This window comes from Clarias gariepinus, chromosome 1 (assembly GCF_024256425.1).
Source record: "Clarias gariepinus isolate MV-2021 ecotype Netherlands chromosome 1, CGAR_prim_01v2, whole genome shotgun sequence".
Taxonomy (NCBI): Eukaryota; Metazoa; Chordata; class Actinopteri; order Siluriformes; family Clariidae; genus Clarias; species Clarias gariepinus.
The window spans coordinates 13,927,246-13,948,701 of NC_071100.1; the positions used below are offsets into that span (position 1 = coordinate 13,927,246).

The window sequence follows — 21,456 nt, forward strand, 5'->3', positions numbered from 1 at the left end:
GATGTCTGTAGTGTACCTTACCTTTCTTTAGCCATAATAGCTGCTGAAAGAGCCTTTTTGTCCTTCTACAGATAATAAAGAGAAACACACAGACGTAAGAGTGATGCTTAGGGAAACACTGTTCTTTAACATGGTGAATTCATATTTTATTGAGGATTAAGTGAACTAAGTAGTGTCCATAACATTTATAACATTCAAAGTCAGTGCAAGCCCACACCTCGGATCAGCAGTGCAATCAATTATACAATGGAATAAAATGTTATGTTTCCTACTTTGAAATCTAAATAAAATAATAAGAATAAAAATTACACCGACCCAGGCCAAGATTAGGATGAAACGCAATCTTTTTTTTGTTGACACCGTTGTTATGGCAACGGGCACGAAACAGCGAGACTTCAGCGTCTCCTGCCAGTACGTCTCACGTGCGCCTGCGATGAGAACGTCGCGAGCCAAATATGGCAAAAGAAGTGGTCAGTGTCTCCGCCTAGCGGCTGAGTGCGGTAAAGCTGGAAACACAGATTCAGAAAAAAAAAACCCCATAAATAACTCACAAACCACACGACCATTCACAAACAAGTTCACAAATAACAACTGTTGGGATAAAACTGAATATACACTGTATATATGAGTCAGCCAAAAATATATACATCTTTCGGGAAAAGAAAAAAAAACAGATATAAAATAAATTGGCATATATACTATATATATATATATATAAGAAAATAAAATGTGTTTTTTTAAATGACATTGCTTTATATACACAACACTTTTAACATGCAACAGATTAATATATACGCACACGTTCTCATCTTAAGACAATGCTCCTGTAATTCAATTTGTTGCTTTTTTTTTTTTTTAATGGATAGCCTTTTCTTTTCCATTTGAAGCTGTATAAGGTCCATCTTCATGTCACCATGTTTTTCTTATTGGTTTTTGAAGATGGACCTTATACAGCTCATTTGCTGGCAACTAGAAAGGAAACCAAAAATAATTAAATAAATAAGATTCTGTCAAACAATAAAATTTAAATATGGACGCACATTTTTACATTGCTTAGATTGTGCATTGAGGTTAAAGGACATTTATCTGTGGAGAAATCCCCAGGTATGTACTGTGAAAGAACAATGACAGTTTGTTACTCTAATGTAAAAAGAGGGCATGCATTATAATAGTATGCATCATATCTCAGTCATCGTCCACTTCTGTCACAGCAGATGTGGTCTCTACATCTTCATCCTTCAGTGGAAATGTGCAAGTATACGTTATCTGGCAAAAAGAAAAAAAAAATACCTAAAAGCAACTAAAGGTACCTGATAACAAAACACTTACAACTGTAACAGACTGTGTTCTTTCTGTAGCGTCCAATAATACAATCCCTCTATCAGTATCTATAAGAAAATACAACCGATAACATTTTCAATATTATCAAAGAAAAAACAATAATGCAGGAAAAAACATGTCAAAGTAATACAACTAAGATCACAGTAGTCTATACATCATATGCAGTTAAATACAGTAAGCCTGCATAAAAACATTAAGCATGTTCAAAGGACTTTAATAGTAATTTAAAGTATTTTATTAATTCATATAATGAAAACAAATCATAGTGGTAAACTTACATTTTACCATGTTAGTGTCACTGGTCACCCTTTATTAAGGGACAGAGCCACCAGTTAGATGGGCTTTAGCCTTCTTTCTATTATCTACATGACAGACATACATACTAAATCATACGAATCTATACTAAATCATGTTTAATAAATAGTTCAGTGATCGTGTGATCACATATGACCTTTTTGCAGAATGTTTTTGTTTTTCATTTTCACTTGGCTTTTGGTTTCAATTAGTTATTTTGACAAATCCTGTCTCTCAAAAGTCTTCCATCTCTGTTGTGTGCCGAAATCTGTAGAGGTTTCTCTCGGCCGTCTTCTTCAATACATCGCATGCCCTCTGACCCGGAGCCCACGCAGACCCTGAGCCAGGTTAAAGCGTGTCTATGGTCCAGGATTAGGTTCGGGGTAGGGTGTCATTAAATAGGGCAGACAAGGGTATCCTCTGTCCCCCAGCAAGTAACCATTGTACTGTCCTGTAATGATTCAAGTGTACAATAGAAACATAGTAAAAAGAAAAAAAATAAAACATTGTATGAAGCAAAACATACCCTGCAACCTGAATTTTGTTACCTGAATTTTTGCAACCTAAATTTTGTTACCTGAATTTTATCGACCTGAATTTGTAAGATTGAAAAATAATAACGATTGTATTTTTAACACTTGAAAATATTTTTGAACTCCAATTTAGTAACTTGAATCTTTTTGCATTGAATTTTAAATGCTTGGATTACATTTTTACTTGAAATATACAACCACAATAAATTGCAGTGGCAAAAATTTCAAACATTGTAAATGCTCTAAGGATTTTTTTCAATTCAGATCAAATTGCAATGCAGAAAAATTCAAACATATTTATTGCAACACGTTTTTTTTTTCAGTTCATGTAATTTAACCTGCTATTTTGCTTTGAGGAATTTTGGCACTATTATACTTCCATACCAGTCACCAAGCTGATAGTGAAAGTACAGAGGTAAATGATGATGATGAGGAAGGTGCAAAGCCACCAGATATAAAAGACAGGCTGAAGTAATGGGTTCTTTGTATGCATTTATTTTCCTCCACCTTTATAAGAGAAAAAGTGTTTGTACTGGATGTTTATTTTCGAGTTTATCATCATAATGGTTACATATATTACTTTAGTTTGTAATCATTTTATCACAAATCAAATTAATAAATACATTTCTAAAGATATAAATGTTTTCTTAATATTGGCGATGATGAAAAGAGTCTAATTTAATTTCTATTTTTCAACTTTGCCACCTCCTGAACCAGCATTGTGTCAACTTTGGGCCAACCTTCCCATTATCTACTAAACCAACGTTGGGCCAACCTTGTGATTATCTACTATACCACCCAGTTTCTACTGTGTTCTTGCAGGGTTGCACGAGTTCTTACTGCATCCACCCATTTTTTTTGCAGACATAGTGGGAATGTGACTCAGTGTGAATGGGATAAAGTGAATGTGTGTGTCATGCGTGCCTTTGCAATAAATATTTCAGCTATTTTTCTTTTTGTTAATCTATTTCCAAACTGATTCCCAGATATTTGCTGGAATCCCCATTTGGGACACCACATCAAACATGGGGTTGTTAGTGAGATTACATCTATACAGTAGGTCGAGGTAACTCGGGTATCATGTCTAGTAAAGTAGTGCATAAAACTATACTCGCAAATAGCAGGATCTTTTCTCATGATCTTTTCTCTTGTTATCAAAGCAGGGAAATTCAAATATAAAACAAGAAAAGAAAGTCGAACAAAAAACATACATGCTGGCACTATCCTCACAATTGGAGGTAGTCCTTTTATTAAGGATCATCTATAACAATGACAAAGGGCAAAATAAAATAAAAAATAGCAGATTGACAACACCTCTTGAAAGTGTCCAACGATCACATTATAATGCAATGCATGTGACAACAGTGTTGTGGACACGATACTTTTATACAGAATCTAAGATTAAAACCACACTGGGATTTCCATTTTTCCCATCAGCTGTTCAGCTTGCTGACATAGGGATATTCCAAGATGACATTTCTGAAACATGTAAGTCCTTGCATTTGTGGCTTTCTCCCTCCCTCCCACTCTCTCTCTCTTTCTCGCTCTCTCTGAATCTGTTCTTGGAGCCTGGAGAGAACTTTCATTCCACATAGCACACCAGCCTTAGTCTCCAGGAGCAGGAGTTTTTAGTTTTTTACGCACACAGACGTCCTCTCTTGCCATGGACAACGCTACTTTGGCCTTTAGATCCTGAGATATTAATACTTCAAAATGTAAAAAATGTGGTATTTTCCTTGATAGTGTGCACTTTCTCATAGAGAAGCATATAGGCACTACATGACCTCCTCTTTAACACTTTCGCCTCAGTGGTCAGAGTGACCAGATTGTCATCATAGGTCATCCACTCCAAAGGGTTAACAGAGGGACTGGAACAATCACTTACATAATGTCCTGAGGGAAAATAATTCTCATAATAAATAAATAAATAAAACAGGAATAGTACACATGGATCACTGTAAAAGCTTTGCTTTCCTAATTATTTAATAAATGTCCAGGTTGTGTGTTCATATCTTACCACAGAATGTTGAGCTTCCAACATGACTCAGGACACTGATCAGTTGATAGGTGGTGACTGATCCACCCTAGAAACAACACAAGACAGATCACATACAGACACACAACTCGAGTGTACCGTACAGACTAAAGTATTCAGTTCTTCTTGCTAACTCTCTCTCAATTCATCCATTATGTTTTTCTGTTTCTCTCTCACCAGGTTATTTCTTTCGGTATGTCTTGCCTCAGCTTTGATGTCCTCTACATGAAGAAGGAAGGCAAAAAGGAAAGATTAGCTCATCTTGACATAATCTGGATATGATTTATTTATATTGACTGGAAACATTATAGATGTTTCTTGGACTCAAGATGCACCTATTCTGGTTGCATCTGATTGAGCAAAACAGTTTATGTGCAGCTGAGATTGGATGTCCATTGATATTTGCTGTTTGACAACTGTGTAATCCTCAGACATTTTGAACCTGTTCAGCTGCAAAATCAGAAACCTGAAGAGAAAAAAAAAGTGACTTGAATTATTGGCAAATCCTTTTCTTGCTTAGACGCTTTTAGCCCCAAGTGTGACTACTGAAACTAAGCAAAATGTACCAAGACAGAAAACATTCCAAAAGCCAAACCCTGCATATGTTAAAGTATAAATGTGAGACGAGACTGTGCCTTACCTGGGCAGGGTGTCAAATGTCAAACTTGAGCTGGCACTTTTTCCTCCACAAAACTCACACTTGCTCTCCACAAATGTTGATTTCTACAACACACACATTATTCATGCACAAGCAGTTCAGTAATAATGTAATGCTAACAGACTAAGAGATTGATCATATTTACAGTGTCGTGGAGGCACTGGTCCACGGAGTTGTGCTCCAGGGGCAGAGAGATGTGGTTAAACTCTTCTAACTTGTTCTTCTGCTGGTAGCCACAACTGCAACACACAACATGCCTCAGCATCTCATAATCATCTGCATCAACAACTAACTCCAAACCCTCTACGTTCCACATTGTACCTGGAGCATTTTATAATGTTTCTCATCATGAACTTGAAATTGGACCTGACTGGGCATTTAGGTTCTGAATCCTCTTTCCAACCCAGGCATCGGCCGAACTCTTCTATTTGGGTCAGACAGTGGCAGAGGAATTCATGGGCATCCTAAACACACAGAGCGGTAAACCTTAAATTATATATAGATCATTTACTTTCTGCATGTTTGTGTGTGTGTGCATGTTTGTCAGCTCACGCTCTGCTGGCCGATAGTGAATTCAGGGTTGATGTCTACAGATAACGCAATCAGGCCCAGGAGGAGAGAATCCTTGCCGATCACACCTTGAACTTTAGAGGTCTTTCTTAATTTTGACAAGTTTACAAAGTATCTGCAAAACATTTGGGGAAAAGGTTCAGGTGGGTTCAACCTTCCAGGAATTCTCTAAATTCAGCAGATATCTCACATTTTCTCCCGCTAAATTTGTCTACCTGCTGTGATAATTGCTATTTCCTCAAACAAACAGTATCTAATAATCTATTTGCTTTCCCAAGCCACATTTAACCTTTTTTCATACAGAATATGTTTCGTTATCTGGTTCCTTTTGCTAGGTAACATTTTTAATGTCTGCTTCTTCAGGCATTACAACGTACAATCTGAATCTTGATATTACCTTGTAAAATGCCTTGTATGTAAAAGTAGTATGTTATAAAATAAAAAATGGACAGTAATGCATAGCATAGCCTTAGTACCTGAGGAAAAAGTTCACATTGTTTTGAAAAGAACTGTCCAGCAAGTGGGAGAGCTCTTCACAGAAAGCCTCAGCTGTGAACAGAAACTGCAGACCTGCATTAACATAGCAGCTGTTCCCGACATTTGGCAACCTGCAACAGATTCACATGTTAGATACACTTATTAAATACATTGAATAAAAAAAGAAAAAGAATGTGTGTCATACCCGCCATTGAACAGTTGCATTTTGGTGAGGAGAGACAGATTATAAGGCAGACTTATGCTCCTTTTGCTTTGTTGACGCATTTTCTTTTTGAAACTGAAACAATGAAGCATAGAGTTTTGAGTTAAACCATTTGTGTATGTAAGTTTGCAAGGCTGGAAAGTAAAACTGTATCTGTGTCTAAGAACTCTGTCTGTCTCTTACCTGAATGAATTTGAGTCTGTCGACCTCTTCCTGTAACGCATGTAAGAAGAAACTTCCTTGCTGTGCCGTTCAGTTTTATTTTGCTCACTGGACTGCATTAGTTGTTTCCATGCTGCAGTCTTCTTCTTCTTCTCTTGAACATACAGCATCATTTTCTTCCATTCCAGGATAACTGGAATGATCTTCTTTGGCTTTCTTTTAACTGTTTTCACGTTGAGTCTATTTGTGCTTGTCACTCTCCACTCTGTAGTCTTTTTTACTTGATCCTTCAGTGTTGTGTTGTTCCTTTGTACCATCATTGGACTGATTTTTATTAGGTCTTGGAAATTTGTTACCACAGAGGGCTCTCTAACTTTTGTGCCTTTTATCCCTGAAAGTTTGGAAGCTGGCTTCACACTAACTCGCCTCCTTTCTGCAATATTGTGATTGTGGGTAGTTAAAGTCTTCTTGTTTGTCCCTGAGGGTTGAATTGAGTACTCCCCTAACAGATTCAAAGAGATGCAGTCTCCTTCAGGTTCCAGAGTTTCTGAGCTGCTGAAAAATCAAGAGATGACTTTGTATTTACAGTGATTATCAGTTCAGTTCTGTTATATTATAAAATACATTATTATTAATTTTATTTTATTACTTCATCACTGAGCTGTATAGCTTTTTAATGTAATGTACCTTTTGGTAAATGCTGCAGGATACTCCACCTCGTTCTTTTCCACATGAGCAGACAGACGGTGATATCAGAAAAACGATCATAAGAAGCACAATTAATTCTGATTCAAAACAATTATCACAAAAACATCACAATGCTTTATTTCAGGTTATTTGGCAGGTTTCTAATTTGCCACAGAGCAGTTTTCTTTAGAATGGATGAAGATCCCAATATTTGTGTTTCCTTAGGAAAAATGTGCCAGATTGCAAACATACTGTATATATCACGGATTTTGGCCTCAGATCGGCAGATCTGACATTCATCAATGGTCTTCTGTTGTGTAGTGCGCTATTCTAACAGCTCATCATATGCCTTAGTTTGCTTGCTTGACCTTGGGTCGGCCCACCACCAAAGCCACTGTGTGCTGTCTTTCACTGCATAGTAAAATATGTGAAATGGTCTGAAAGATCTATCTATCTATCTATCTATCTATCTATCTATCTATCTATCTATCTATCTATCTATCTGTCTGTCTGTCTGTCTGTCTGTCTGTCTGTCTGTCTGTTTGCCTCAGGTCATAGTTAACAAGGCCTATCTGCAAAGCAGCTGCATGCTACAAATTTAATTCATTTAAATTGTGCAATTATCGTCTGATTCGTTTAGATTATAGATTAATTTTAGACGACTCTAAGACATAATCCCGATTAGCAAATGTTTTCCATGCTACGTCTTGCAGATAGATTTTTTAAAATAGGGATGACAGAGACCAGACATATGTATGCTGTTATGGGTCCGTCTATCTATCTACCTCTCTATCTATCTTTACAAGTTTAATAACAGAAGAATTCTAAAAATAAAAGTGTGTTACAAGTCTGATATTTCAGGTAGTTTTTAAGTAATAATGTAATGTTTGTGTTTGAATATTTTGTTTGGAAGATATTCTTACCGTCCATAATGAACTTTTTGAGATTCTTTTTGCCCCATCCATCTTCTTCTTAGCAGATTCCTCACTACGGTGCTGACTTTGGTTTGTCACCTTTGAGAGGCTGAGGGATAAACAGATGCTGTTTGTTTTTACGGGAACTGGTAGTAAGATTCTACAGTACGTATCTTATAACATTCTGAGCAGACACAATCTCATTACCCATAATATCTGAGATTTTGTTTAAGTTTGATCTGATTGTGGACACGCGCATGTCTGGAATGTAACTTACCTTACGGTGGGCATCATATCTGCTAAAAGAGGCTTTTTGACCTTCTACAGATAATAAAGAGAAACATGCAGACATAAGAGTGATGCTTAGGAAAAACACTGTTCTTTAAGATGTTACAGTTAAGTTATTGTTCTCCTGATCAATAATTTGCATCCCTGAGATCTGAATGAATGTGAAATTAATATGGAAGAGGCTTTGGTGTATCATAGTAATGCAGCGAAGCAACTCTGCGTCTTTCTAGTTTTATTTTCACGGTTTAGTTTAAATATTTAATGTTATATTTTAATACCGAATTATAGTTAACACACACACAAAAAACAACAACCATAAAATTATTCTCATCATGAACAGACAAACTGTAGCAAACTGTAAATGCGATGTGTTAAAGTTTATAAATTAAATAATATCTCAAAATTACTGGACCTTTGACCACTAAACTAGACTCCACGTTGATGGTTTTATCTTGAACTTCTTGATAATCAGGAAATATTAATTGAAATCCGTTGGAGGAAAATAATTTCTCCCTGCCGCTGTGCGCGAGGCTGCTGCAATTTGAACGAGGTTATGTGAGTGATGGATTGAATGCACGCGCGCTTAATAGGTCAGACTGTGACGTCACAGTAAAGGTGACGCCACTCAGCCGTTGTTAAAAATAAACAAATAAATGCATGCGTGCATTCGTATACAGTGGAGGCTCAGGCTCTAGCTTGTGGATCGGAGGGTCCGGGTTGGAACCCTGCCGTCCGACCATTAAACTTAAGCGAATAAGTTTTAATGGTCGCTACATAATCCATATATATAAATCACATAAATGGATATGTTTATTATGATTATCAAATATGATATTACTATTTTAGTGAGTCCTAGTCACGTGAAAATCATCGAGACCATTAATAAACATTGAGTATTCATTAAAATTATATCTACTATATAAAGTTATATAATATTTATTTTGTGCCTTGAGGTTTGTCCTGTAATATACACATTTGGAAAATGCCAAAAACAGAAACAAAAAAATACATACACCAAGTGTGCGCGTGTGCGCGAGTGTGCGTGAGTGAGAAAAAGTACCGAGCGCAGCTAGTAGCCAAAAAGGCTGCGTTCCATTCCGAAGTTTACTTAAAAGGGTGCTACCTGTACCCTGCTCCGTTTGCAGTGGATATCGGCGAAGGGAACTTCCCTCGAAAAAATTCCACAATTCGGAACACCCTGCGAAGTCACCAGCACAGACGTCACTTCCTACGTGCGTTACCATGGTAACATAAGCACCTGTCGCTGCCACTGTGGAAATTTCACAATACCGACATAAAACATTGAATATTTATTGAAACAAAAAAATGACAATTATAAAACATCCTATTCAAACGTGTATAACCTGCAAACACATTTATTATTATTATTGTTATTATTATTAAAATGATTAATTATTAATATTTGATTAACGATTTACGGAGATTACTAGCCTATATAATACCAAGGATTTCCTAGTTAAATTAAAATCAACATTTTTTGTGGCCTTTTGATATGATGTCGTCCTCGATTAATAAAAAATAATAATAATAATAATAAAAAAAATAATAATAATAAATAACACGATTAGATAGATATGTGTTAGAGAGAGGTACCGAGCCCCGCTAGTACTATAGCTACAAAGTTTGCTAGAGTGTGAGAATTTTACTTAGGAGGTAAGGAATTAATTCTGGACTCTAAAAAGTGAACTCATGATGGACATTATACACTTCCTTTACGTCTTTATTAGGTTCGTATTTGAGGTGCAGCCTGTTTTTCTGCCCAAAAGGAGTTTTAGACACACACACACACACACACACACACACAAAGTACGTGCCAATTTTGAATAATTCCAAGGATTTTTTTTCTTCATGTGTCTTGACATACTCTCCATCAGTCTTTCACACTGCTGTTTGGTAACATTATGCCATTTTTAATGCAAACTTAAAAAAGCTCAGATTTAATTGATGGCTTGGCTTATTAGCATTCATCTTAGTCGAAAATTCCAGAGGTTTTCAAATGGGTCCAAATCTGAAGATGGGGCTGGCCAGGATAGGGTAATTTGAGAGTCCGAATAACTATGAGGGGGAAAAATATGGAAAAAAAGATAAACACAGATATCTCTGACTCAGCAAATGCTCTCCTTGTCAGTACAAAAGCTGTAATAGCATGTGGGCTGTTTAATAATATTTACAAAAAAAAATCAAGCTTATATATATAAAATGTTTTTTTATTACCCTGTTTTTGAATTTGAATAAGTAAACGCTTAACACCCACTGAATGGATAATTTCTGCACTGATTAATATGATTGCTCATTCCTTTGACTTCATGCTTGGTTTGTGCTCTGACATGAACTGTCAACTGTGAGACCTTTATATAGACAGGTGTGTGCCTTTTGTTACATAAAAATGAAATATTATTGTGCAACATTTATTTATTCATTTATTTATTTAAATAAAATTATTATTATATTTTTTTTGGCCAGGGAATATGCTGAAAGAAGATGAAAAAAAATTCCTGGCAAACAATTTTTTTTACATTAAGTATATTTAAATTTATCGAATAATCTTGCCCTAATAAAATAATTTTTTTTTAGAATTTTGTGAGTCCAAATTATTATAAGGGAAGAAAAATCTAAATACCACTCCTACTGCAGAATAATCATTTCCATATTTAAACAGATTACTTCCACAGAAGTACTACTGTGTTTTTGTTTTTACATTTTCCGGTTTATACTTCTTGTTAAAACGACTTCCTGATTTTTCTTTTTACTCTGCAGGTTGATAATGGCAAAGAAGCTGTCAGACTGTCCTGAGGGGTTGACATACCTCTAATTTTGGCCAAGAAAAGTGTTACTCACGGAAATTTACTTTTGTATCACATTAGTCACATCTGTAACTATGATCATATACTGTATCTGTAGTTAAGCCATTATTTGTCACATATACACTACAGCACAGTGAAATTCTTACTTCGCATATCCCAGTAAAACTGGGGTATGAGCACTTGTTCAAGGGCCCAACAATGGCAACCTGGTGGAGCTGGGGATCGAACCAACAATCTTCCAGTCAGCAATTCCATGCCTTAGCCCTCTGAGCTACCACTGCCCCTTTAAAGTATCTGTATGCCATATGGGTTGCATAGACATTTCTAAGGCTTTGGGAGTCCAAGAAACCATAGTGAGAGTATTATCAGCAAATAGAGAAAACAAATTTCATAATCGACTCGTTGTGTCATGCGACGCGGAGACATTTGATTATAAAAAATAAAAACTTTAGTTGAGCGCAGAGCGGAGTAAACACACTCGGTCTCGCGCACTGATGCTAGCAGAGTTCGGCGCCTCATAGACAGGGCGGAGCAAAGAAAAAAAAATGTGAGCGGAGGTAGAGGAAAGATACATAGCGGAGGCTCCTGGGTCTTAGTGCGCGTCTCTTACTGGTGTAATCAACATCCGTGCACACGTGTACTGTTTACTATAACACTGTGACCATGTGTGTAAAACATATTTTATTTTGTGTCTGTATGCGTGTGTGTACAGCGCATGTGTAAAGCAAAAGCAAGTCTCATTAGACCCGTTAAAAATCCATGTTCTCTCTCTGCTCAAGGCTTAGGCTGCTCTTTGGCTGCTGTGTGTGTGTGTGTGTGTGTGTGCGCGCGGGCACTGGACACCGTGCCTCACACACACAGACCCCGCCTACTTTTGCCTTTACAGACACACACACACAAACTCTTTCTCTCTGCTCTACACAGAAACACTGCTCTGTCTAGATTCTTTTCAAAGGTAAAGTGCAGGTTTATTTGTTTTATTTTTACTTTACAGCAGTGATTCCGTTAGTGTGTTTTTGAAAATGAAATTTGGTTTTCGAGTGTTTTGAAATACGAGCTGCTTCCGGAACGAATTATCCAAGGTTCCACCTTATCTATTTGGCAGATGTAAATCATACATGTCTGTTTTTTGTGTTAGTCCATTTTTATTTGATTTGATTATTATTATAACAGCTCAAGGAGCAACACGTTTGTAGACTTTCTAAAGATTTTAGTTCTGTTTTTGAATAAAGGGTTGGAAATGAATGCTTTTCTTGGGTTTTGGGTCTTTATCCGATTAATCGATTCATTGGGGAAAAAAAATCGACAGATTAATCGATTATTAAAATAATTGTTAGTTGCAGCCCTACAAATAGAGGAACAGTTGTGAGTCTTCTCAGGAGTAGCCAGCTTACAAAACTTTAAGGGCACAACAACAAATTATTTCGGAGCTCATAACCCAGATCAACATCAAAGCATTTCAGGCCACACTTGCCTTAGTTAAGATCAGTGTTTATGATTCAACACTAAGGAAGAGACTTGGCAAAAATGTTATCTGTGGGCGAGTTACAAGGTGAAAGCCACTGCTGAGCAAAAAAAGAACTCTATAGTATCATCTCACATTTGATGAAACACACCTTGATTATTCAACTTAAAAAAAATATACTTGCCTTTGGAGTGGCCTTTGGAGTCCAATTAAGATGCTGTGGCATGACCTTAAACAGGCTAAACCATTTAATGTGGCTGAATTAAAAAATTCTTCACAGTAAAGTGGGCCAAAATATCTCCACAGCAATATGAAAGCTTCATTTCCAGCTATCATAAACTTTATTGATGTTGGTGATGGCATGGGCGGAACAACCAGTTATTAGGTTTAGGAGGCAATAACGTTTTTCAAATGGGCCAGACAAGTTACACAAACAAAACACAAAATAGAGCAAAGCAGTCCACTAGAAATTTTGAAATTGGATGGGTTCACACTGATAATAAAATAAGAAAAAAATTTGACTAGTATTAGACTGGTTGTGTTAAGATACAAAAACAAGACACTATTTGTATTATGTACTTTGATGTGTATATATCAAAGGCACTATTTTTCCCCAAAGGACAATTTTAACTTTGATGTTTGTAAATTCAAGGAAAATCCTATACCCAATGATGTCTCCATCAACACAATGTACATCGCCGTGTAAGCTAATCAGTTTAAAACAAAGACACCAGGAGTTATAGGGTGAAGGTAAAAAAGGTGCATATTCCACTGTGGTGTAGGGTCCACGCCCTCGTGCCAGGAACTTAGAGGTAGTGTGGGAAGTAGCAGAAACACTTGATTACCTGGCTGGAATTTCCGGGGCTGTGCTGGTTGGTCATAAGCTTTACATTGTCCTGCTTGTGCTCGCTCTACACGTTCTTGCACAATAGCAAGCATGTGGCTAATATTGTCTTGCAGGTTCTGCACACACTGCACTGTTACACAACACTGACACCGGAGAGTCCTTCCACCAATTATACAAGAACACATTTCTCCTTACAGAAAACTATTTCATATTTAAATTCTTGTGTAGACAGTATTTTTTTTTTGAGCCTAACTTTTCAAAATTTTGTTTCTCATTCAAATATTAGAACATGTTTAAATCTATATATTTCTTTTCCGCAGCCATTAAGAACCACCCGAGCTGTGAACCAAACCTGCTCTCCAATAGCAAAATCTCGCCCCACGCTGTGAGTGTCATAAACACAGCGCTGCTTAACACCGGCGTCCAGCAAGTGTTTACGCAAACAGCATTAGAAACACATTCCCCTTGAAAACCACCAATTCAGCCGAAGCATAAACCGAAGCACATTCAACAGGTCACACACACCTAACTAACGCCCACAACATGGCCGAAGCCACTAACCCAAAACCCCTTCCCCAACAGGGTGAACACACAACAACCTCTCCCACAAGGCATGATGATCGCCAGCCGAAACCCCGCCTACGCCACAATATGTTACTGTATGTCAAAGGAATCTCTTTGTTTGTGTTCGTCAAGGGAAGTCACTGAAATGCCCCAGCCTCAGCTTACCAACAATAGCACAATATTGCATTTATTTTTGGAATCTGGGGTTTGGAGGCCAAAGCAACAACCTTAAAGTCTTAAAGTCACAGTCCCAGGCTGTGATGCAGTGGATGTTGTGGTGCATTTCTATTATGGCCAGCACTGGCAATTTGTACTGTATTGTATTTTCTGTGGTATTGAACAGGACTGGCTGGCATTTGGTCCCCATGGTCATGGATAGGGCTTGAGTGCCCAGGTTCCTGTGACCAATATTCTGATATATAATTGATAATCCTTATCAGTTTCCTCATATAACCCCAATCTTGTATGATCTCCACTGGCTCCCAGTTGTTTACCGAATCAAATTCAAAATTCTTCTCCTTGTTTTCAAATCTATAAATGGCTTAGCTCCCACTTTTCTTTTTAATCTGCTTGCCCACTACATTCCGACCCGTTCACTACGTTCCTCCTATTCTGTTTTTTTTGTTGTCCCTCGGTACCGCTTCTCCTCAATGGGCGGCAGATCATTCAGTGTTATTGTTCCAAAACTTTGGAACTCTCTACCACACTCTGTCCGTTCTGTTAACAACATCTCCATATTTAAATCCTTACTCAAAACTCACTTGTTTTTCGAATGTTACACCTGAATCCACCTGTCCTCTGCATGTTTTTTTTGTCTGTTTGTTTACTGTTTCTCATTGTAAAGTGTCATTGAACTCTATGGAAAGGTGCTATATAAATAAAAATTATTATTATTATTATTATTATTATTATTACTTTGTGTATGTGCCCGGGGTGCTTTGCCAATTTCCATACAAGATGGGAAAAGGGGATGAGAGGGGCATGATGATATAAGAGGACAATATATATATTTTTTGTTTAGTTCAATATACTATTGGCACTGGTGCCCACCTGAGTGGACATTGTAACTCCCTGAAAAATGGGTTCATAAAAAAAAAATCAATTGCATTTTATTTTCAAGCCTAGAGAGGATTGAAAACACTTAGGAAAAAACATACATTGTGGTTTTATTTTTGTTTTTTTATTATTACCTAAGATTATTGAGTTTATCCAGAAAATTTCACCCTAGATTAATAAAAACAGAGAATTAAAGAAGGGTGTACTAACTTTTTCTTTAGCTCTATGTTCTGTGTTTGCAGGTGAGGTCTTAATTTCTTTTATGTTTTTCATGTAAGCAGTTCCCTTTGTGTGTGTGTGTGTGTGTGTGTGTGTGTGTGTGTGTGTGTGTGTGTGTGTGTGTGTGTGTGTGTGTGATTCTTTACATACATCGTACAGAGTTTGGGTTCATGCCTATCCAGTATTTTCTAGGAATTATAAACTATTCTTTTATTAAAATACAATAATGCCTAAGCCCATAACACTACAGTCAGGAAATGAGGAAGGTTTTTGAACTGTTAGTATTTCGCATGTTTTGTCTTTTAATAAAATGAAATAAAGTTAAAGCTAGTTTATCCTATTTATCATTTGTGGTTAGCCATATTTAAAAAATGGCAGATACAGTATGTACAGTAAATAGCACTTCAGTGCATCTTATCTGATCAAAACAGAACTGTTAATATAGATGTAATAATAGTAGTAAATGTAATAAATGATTTAACTTGAAACCTTTCCTGAAGGGAAAACCATCTGTTTTGTAATTTAACATAGAAAACGCAAGAAGGAAAAGTTATGTGAGGTGCTACAAGAATAGATGGAGTAAATACCTCAACATATAATTTAACGAAAATCATTATTCAATTATTTTACAAACACGAATATTTAAATGCAATTTATTTATTTATTTATTTTTTTTTAGCTTTTTTAATTTGCTGAAATTATAAGAAAATGCCACAGAGTTACAGAGTTATTGTTGGGGAGATGCAGCTGAAAGCATTTCACTGACTCCTCCTGGCACACATGAAGGAATAGGCACGATTACATGGAATGTCATTCCAGTTCTTAATGCCTGCAGTGAATAAGGAAGAAAAGTTACCAAATCTCGACTCTAAACAAAATACAGTGCGATAAAAGATTTCCAGATTTACTTACCAGAGCGATGACGCCAGTTCATATGCACACAGCATTCCCTTGGTAGAGAATTTGGTTCACCTGGATTCCACTTGGTAAAAGTCACTTGTGTGCCATCAGACCAGAACCAGTTCAATCCCTAAAAGCATGAACAGTGGAAAGTCCATTAAATTAGTCATTATTTTATTTTAGATACATTTCACATAAGTAAAAAAAAAAGCAGGGGATTGATTAGTAAATTAGTAAGTAAATTCCTTTAGTGTAAATTACACAACTGTTACTTTTAACCTGGTAGTCTGATTGAACAAGAGGCTTTCTGTGAGGGTTGCTATACAGTAGAGCACAACACCACTTGGAAAATTATCTACAGTATATGTATTGCCCCATTTTCACAGATATTCCAATAATCTATTGGTTAAATAAATAAACAAAATCATAATTTGTTAATAAGTCATAATTTGTTATGCAATAATTGTTGTATAAAAGCAAAACCATGACTGTAATATATTCTCGTGTGACATTACATAAGTATCTGAAAGTTGCAAGCCATAAACACTGTTTAACAAGAGAAAGAATGTTTTTTTTTTAGTTAGTGTTAATATAGTCCTGCAAATAAAATGTAATATTAAGGGCTCAAGTTTGTTTAGCCATAAATACATCAATGTCTTAAATCCACTTCTAATATTTTCTATTCTTTTTTTTTTTTTTCAGAAGTAAACAATTGGATTTTATAAAATACGTTGATGATTGAGAAAGTGAACATCTGCCCATATGAATAATGTGAGCTGTGACATACTGTATATAGTCTGTTAATAAATATACGACACTCAATCCCACTCACTAGTCATCATCTATATTGCTTTATTCTGTATACAGGGACATGGGTTCCTGGAGTCTATCTCAGGAGACTTAGGGCATCGGGCAGGGTTCACTCTGCATGGGGTGCCAATCCACACACACTCACATGCTCACTCACATATTAGGGGCAATTTGGGGACACCAATAACCCTAATCTGCATGTCTTTGGACTGTGTGAGGAAACCGGAGTACCAGGAGGGGTATTTTTTTAGAGAAATCTTTAGAATAAATGTCATTTTCATCAATGCACTTGGAATAAACTCAAATTTGTAGATTGACCTACTACATGCTTTAATAACAGTGTTTGTTCATCTGACCATGGGTAGGTTCATTATACAGTTATATGCCTTCCTTGCTCTTGACTATGTTAAGATTTTGATACTTAACTTACCTTCTCACAGCTAGAAAGGCCAATCCATGTTGGAGTATCGCCATAGCCTTGAGCACGAATAATGGACTTGGCATGCTGATATTCTGCCTCATGGTGTATTGAGATCAAGTGTGCACCGAGATTCAGGCAGAATCTCTAGAAAAGAAAAATAGTTTTGGCATAATTCCATAACACTCCTTTCATTCATTCAGATTCCTAATCAAGTTCACAATAAATGCTGAACCTGTCCCAGAAGATGATGAAATAAGAATACATTTTAGATGGGACACTAGTCTATCTTGGAAAATTATACACACACTATTTTATTTTTATTTTTTTACTTCTAGGGGCAATTTAAAATAGCCACTTAACCTACAAACAATTTAAGGGAGGAAAAAGTCTGCAGAGAACCCAGACATCTTGACCAACCTTCATGGATCTCTGGGGTATATACTCTGAAAAAGCATTTTGAAATATTTAAACAATATTCCAGAAGTGCTTAAACAAACAGCATGACCTTGAGCCTTATTATCAACATATTATAATATCTTTGTTTATGCAATCAGTTATTTTGCTTGGCCAAGCACATATCCTTCCAAAACTGGTGGAACTGACTAACCATGACTGACAAAGATGGTATAGAACAGTTAGCCTGTAACAGTGTTATTAACAGGGGTGATAGTACACTCTACAAAAATATAAACGCAACACCTTTGTTTCTGCTCCGATTTTTCATGAGATGGACTTAAAGATCTAAAATTCATTCCAGATACACAATATTACCATTTCTCTTAAACATTGTTCACAAATCAGTCTAAATGTGTGATAGTGAGCACTTCTGCTTTGCTGAGATAATCCATCCCACCTCACAGGTGTGCCACATCAAGATGCTGATCTGACATCATGAGTAGTGCACAGGTGTACCTTATACTGCCCACAATAAAAGTTTTGTAGTTTTAAATTCTTACTTGTACTATATAGCCAAAAGATAAGGAGAATAAACAATGGAGGGCGTGGACATGCCTGTAAATCTCATAAATTTAACCTTACATTTTAATGTATATTTCGATGTACAACTTAGACTTAAAATGGTTTTGGTATCCAGTTACTATCTAGTTTTTCCGGTATGGTGGACCATATTGATCTACTTTCACCCATGCTGGGGATTGACAGTTGTAATTAACAATTATTAGAATATAAAACACCTGTGACATAAAGTGATAGATATAATCAAATAGGTAAATGTTAATGTATATTATCACCATTGGTGGAAAACCAATATATAAATTTAAGAATAAAAGTAAAAAATATTATAAGTAATTAACTTTGGGTCCACCATGACCCTGATCAGGATAAAGATCTTATTGAGAGATTTGAGCTATAGGAATATATATCGAGTATAAAAATAGGCATAACTGCACAACCTAGAGCCCCCTCCTCCAGTGTATATTCAAAATAAATGATTAAATAAAGAAACAAATCATAATCTGTTGATAATAAACCTCAAGGTCATGCTGTTGTGCACACTGTGTGTGTGTGTGTGTGTGTGTGTGTGTGTGTGTGTGTGTGTGTGTGTGTGTGTGTGTGTATGTGTGTGCATAATTGAAATTGACTGAACCTCAGCAGAAGCCCAATCCCGTTTGATAGCCTGAAATTTGAAGCAACGTCCATTAAAGTAAGACCAGCCACCTGGACATCTAGAACAACTTCCTATATTGGAAGAAATAAAATAAAATAAAATAAAAAGTATCATGTAAAATCAAAGCAAAGGTTAATTTTAATAAGGTTTTGCAGAGAATCAATGAACCTTAAGGTTGGTTTTGTGGCCATGAAATACTTACCTTGATAAAAACATTTATTTATAACTTGGGGCAACTTAAAAACGTACTGGAGTCAGTGTTATCATGCGATGGATTTACCAATAGCTGAAGTTAGCTTGAAATTTTTAGGGAATCAGGATTGGTCACTTTTATGTTGCATAAATATCAAAAGTAACTTTTTTGGCACAAACATTTTCTATAGTTTTCTATAAATTTTATTAAAAAAATTGATGAATCAAATCAGCACCCATACTGTGTTTTGGCTTAAATGTCATTTACAAGCACAAGTTACACAGCATGTGCACTCCACATAACTTTTTTTTGATATGTGATTAAAGCTTTGATAAATTGTAAATGTAGAATTTTTAAACATATTTATGGCAGATTATTTAAAAAATCATAAAGAGTTGATATTCGACTACAACCAGAAGACAGGAAACAAATCATAGTTTAACTAATAACTGATCAATTAAAAATGTCCTGATTAACAGATATAAGACTCTTACCAAAAGCTGTTGCTGCCACAGCGAGCAGAAGAACTAACACCACTTTAGCGTGACCAGCCATAGTTCTGAGTTTTAAAGCTCTGCAAGAAAATTAAAAGGTACTTATATACAAAATAAAGTAAATATGTTCCACAATATGAAAACATCTACTTACATCTACTTAGGAGTCTCTTCTTGTTTGATGTGAAACCCAGAGGTAAGTGAGGATGCTTATATAGTGATGCTCTGCTTTTCCAAAGAAAACTAACAGTAATTTAATCTTGGTTAGACTAAACTCACACCTACTGTAGATTGTAATGAGGCCAATCCTTATTCACAGATACTCATCTGTATGTGAACTGACTTTCACTACACTGGAAAATGATGTCCGGTTGGACTGGCATGCAGGTGCACTGGGTAAAAAAACACAGGATTTCACTGAAAAATCAACATCCGTGTTTCTTCTCTTAGGAAGTTATCTCAGTGCATCTGAACCATGATCAGACTACTTCGTGCTTGGCGGGTTTCCTCTGGGTACCCTGGTTTCCTCCCACAGTCCAAAGATACGCAGGTTAGGCTAACTGGCATTTCCAAATTGCCCCCAAATTGTATGCGTACCCTGCGATGGATTGGCACCCTGTACAGGGTGTACCCTGCCTTGTGCCCTAAGCCTCCTGGGATAGGCTTCAGGCCCATCATGACCCTGCATACAGGATAAAGCAGTATAGAAGATGAGTGAGTGAGTGATTGTATGCATATTATAGTGTATATGATTACGTGACATCAGGTTCCACTAACAAGGTCACTGCTTTCCATTGTCATGTCCTGCTCATGCAAAATCAAATTAATTTCTTATCTTCACTGGACACTGTCTTAAGTACAGTACATGTTTTACTTTATGGGAATTTAATAAAATTACATGAAACACATTGTTGAGTTTAACTCTATTCAGCAACCACCTTTGAGTTTGTACCTGGCTAAAAATGGTGAACGCAGTAAAAAAGACACAGCACATTCAGAAAATTTTAGGGAAACAGAATTACAGTGCACATAGGACGTTTTCAGATTTACTTACTGGTGAAGGAAAGAAACCAGTTCATATGCACACAGAACTCGTTTGGTAAAGAATTTGGTTCACCTGGATTCCACTTGGTAAAAGTCACTCCTGTACCATCAGACCAAGACCAGTTCAATCCCTAAAAGAATAACCATTAGAAAGTCCAATACATGAATTATTATTTAATTAGAGACACTTTTAACATAAATTTTAAAAAGTACAAACTACAAACATATTGTTCTTTCTTAATGGAACAGTCAGGTTGAAAAGATTTTAAAACTACTATTATCGTTCTTAAACTATTTTCAGTAGTCAACAATTGGTCATTAGCTCAAAGCCTTTTTTTGCCAGTTGTGGAAGGATACTGTATGTGTTGGCTAAAAGCAAATAATTGGTTAAATAAGCAAATCCTAATCTGTTAATAATAAATGGTGTTTGTAGAACTGTTGTATAAAATCAATATCTGTAAATGAAAAGAATGATGTTTAGCTCCAGCTAGTCCAAAATGCAGCAGCGAGAGTCCTCACCAGAACCAGAAGATATGAGCACATCACCCCTATCTTATCTTCACTCCATTGGCTCCCTGTGAAATTTCGCATTGATTTTAAAATACTACTCTTGACATATAAAGCATTAAATGGTCTCGCGCCGCAGTACCTGAGCGAACTGCTAGTGTCTTACGATCTGCCATGCCTACTTCAATCAAAGAATGCAGGCTGCTTGTCAGTACCGCGTATAATGAAAAATACAGCTGGGGGCAGAGCTTTTCCTTACAAAGCCCCAAAGTTATGGAATAGTCTTCCAAATAGTGTTCGGG

At 36.3% G+C, this 21,456-nt stretch overlaps 2 protein-coding genes and 1 long non-coding RNA gene across 3 annotated transcripts; all 3 read right to left on the reverse strand.

Annotated features, from left to right (window-relative positions):
• Positions 1-3,720: 3,720 nt before the first annotated feature.
• Positions 3,721-6,841, reverse strand: LOC128520318 (ubiquitin carboxyl-terminal hydrolase 37-like). The gene is made up of 11 exons (XM_053494510.1): positions 6,315-6,841; positions 6,114-6,206; positions 5,908-6,039; positions 5,414-5,546; positions 5,183-5,325; positions 5,007-5,100; positions 4,844-4,926; positions 4,539-4,669; positions 4,381-4,424; positions 4,186-4,252; positions 3,721-4,061 (listed from the first exon to the last, which is right to left on the reverse strand). The coding sequence occupies exons 1-11, from the start codon at positions 6,611-6,613 to the stop codon at positions 3,877-3,879; spliced, it is 1,404 nt and encodes a 467-aa protein (XP_053350485.1). The 5' UTR covers positions 6,614-6,841; the 3' UTR covers positions 3,721-3,876.
• A 1,068-nt stretch (positions 6,842-7,909) lies between these two features.
• LOC128518657 (uncharacterized) lies at positions 7,910-8,673 on the reverse strand. The gene is made up of 3 exons (XR_008357763.1): positions 8,595-8,673; positions 8,172-8,215; positions 7,910-8,003 (listed from the first exon to the last, which is right to left on the reverse strand). It is a non-coding gene; the product is annotated as an uncharacterized LOC128518657 (long non-coding RNA).
• A 7,160-nt stretch (positions 8,674-15,833) lies between these two features.
• LOC128520328 (ladderlectin-like) lies at positions 15,834-19,664 on the reverse strand. Its single transcript, XM_053494519.1, has 5 exons — positions 19,604-19,664; positions 18,896-18,987; positions 17,299-17,433; positions 16,071-16,188; positions 15,834-15,987 (listed from the first exon to the last, which is right to left on the reverse strand). Exons 1-5 carry the CDS (start codon positions 19,662-19,664, stop codon positions 15,917-15,919), a joined length of 477 nt encoding a protein of 158 aa, XP_053350494.1. The 3' UTR covers positions 15,834-15,916.
• Positions 19,665-21,456: the final 1,792 nt, after the last annotated feature.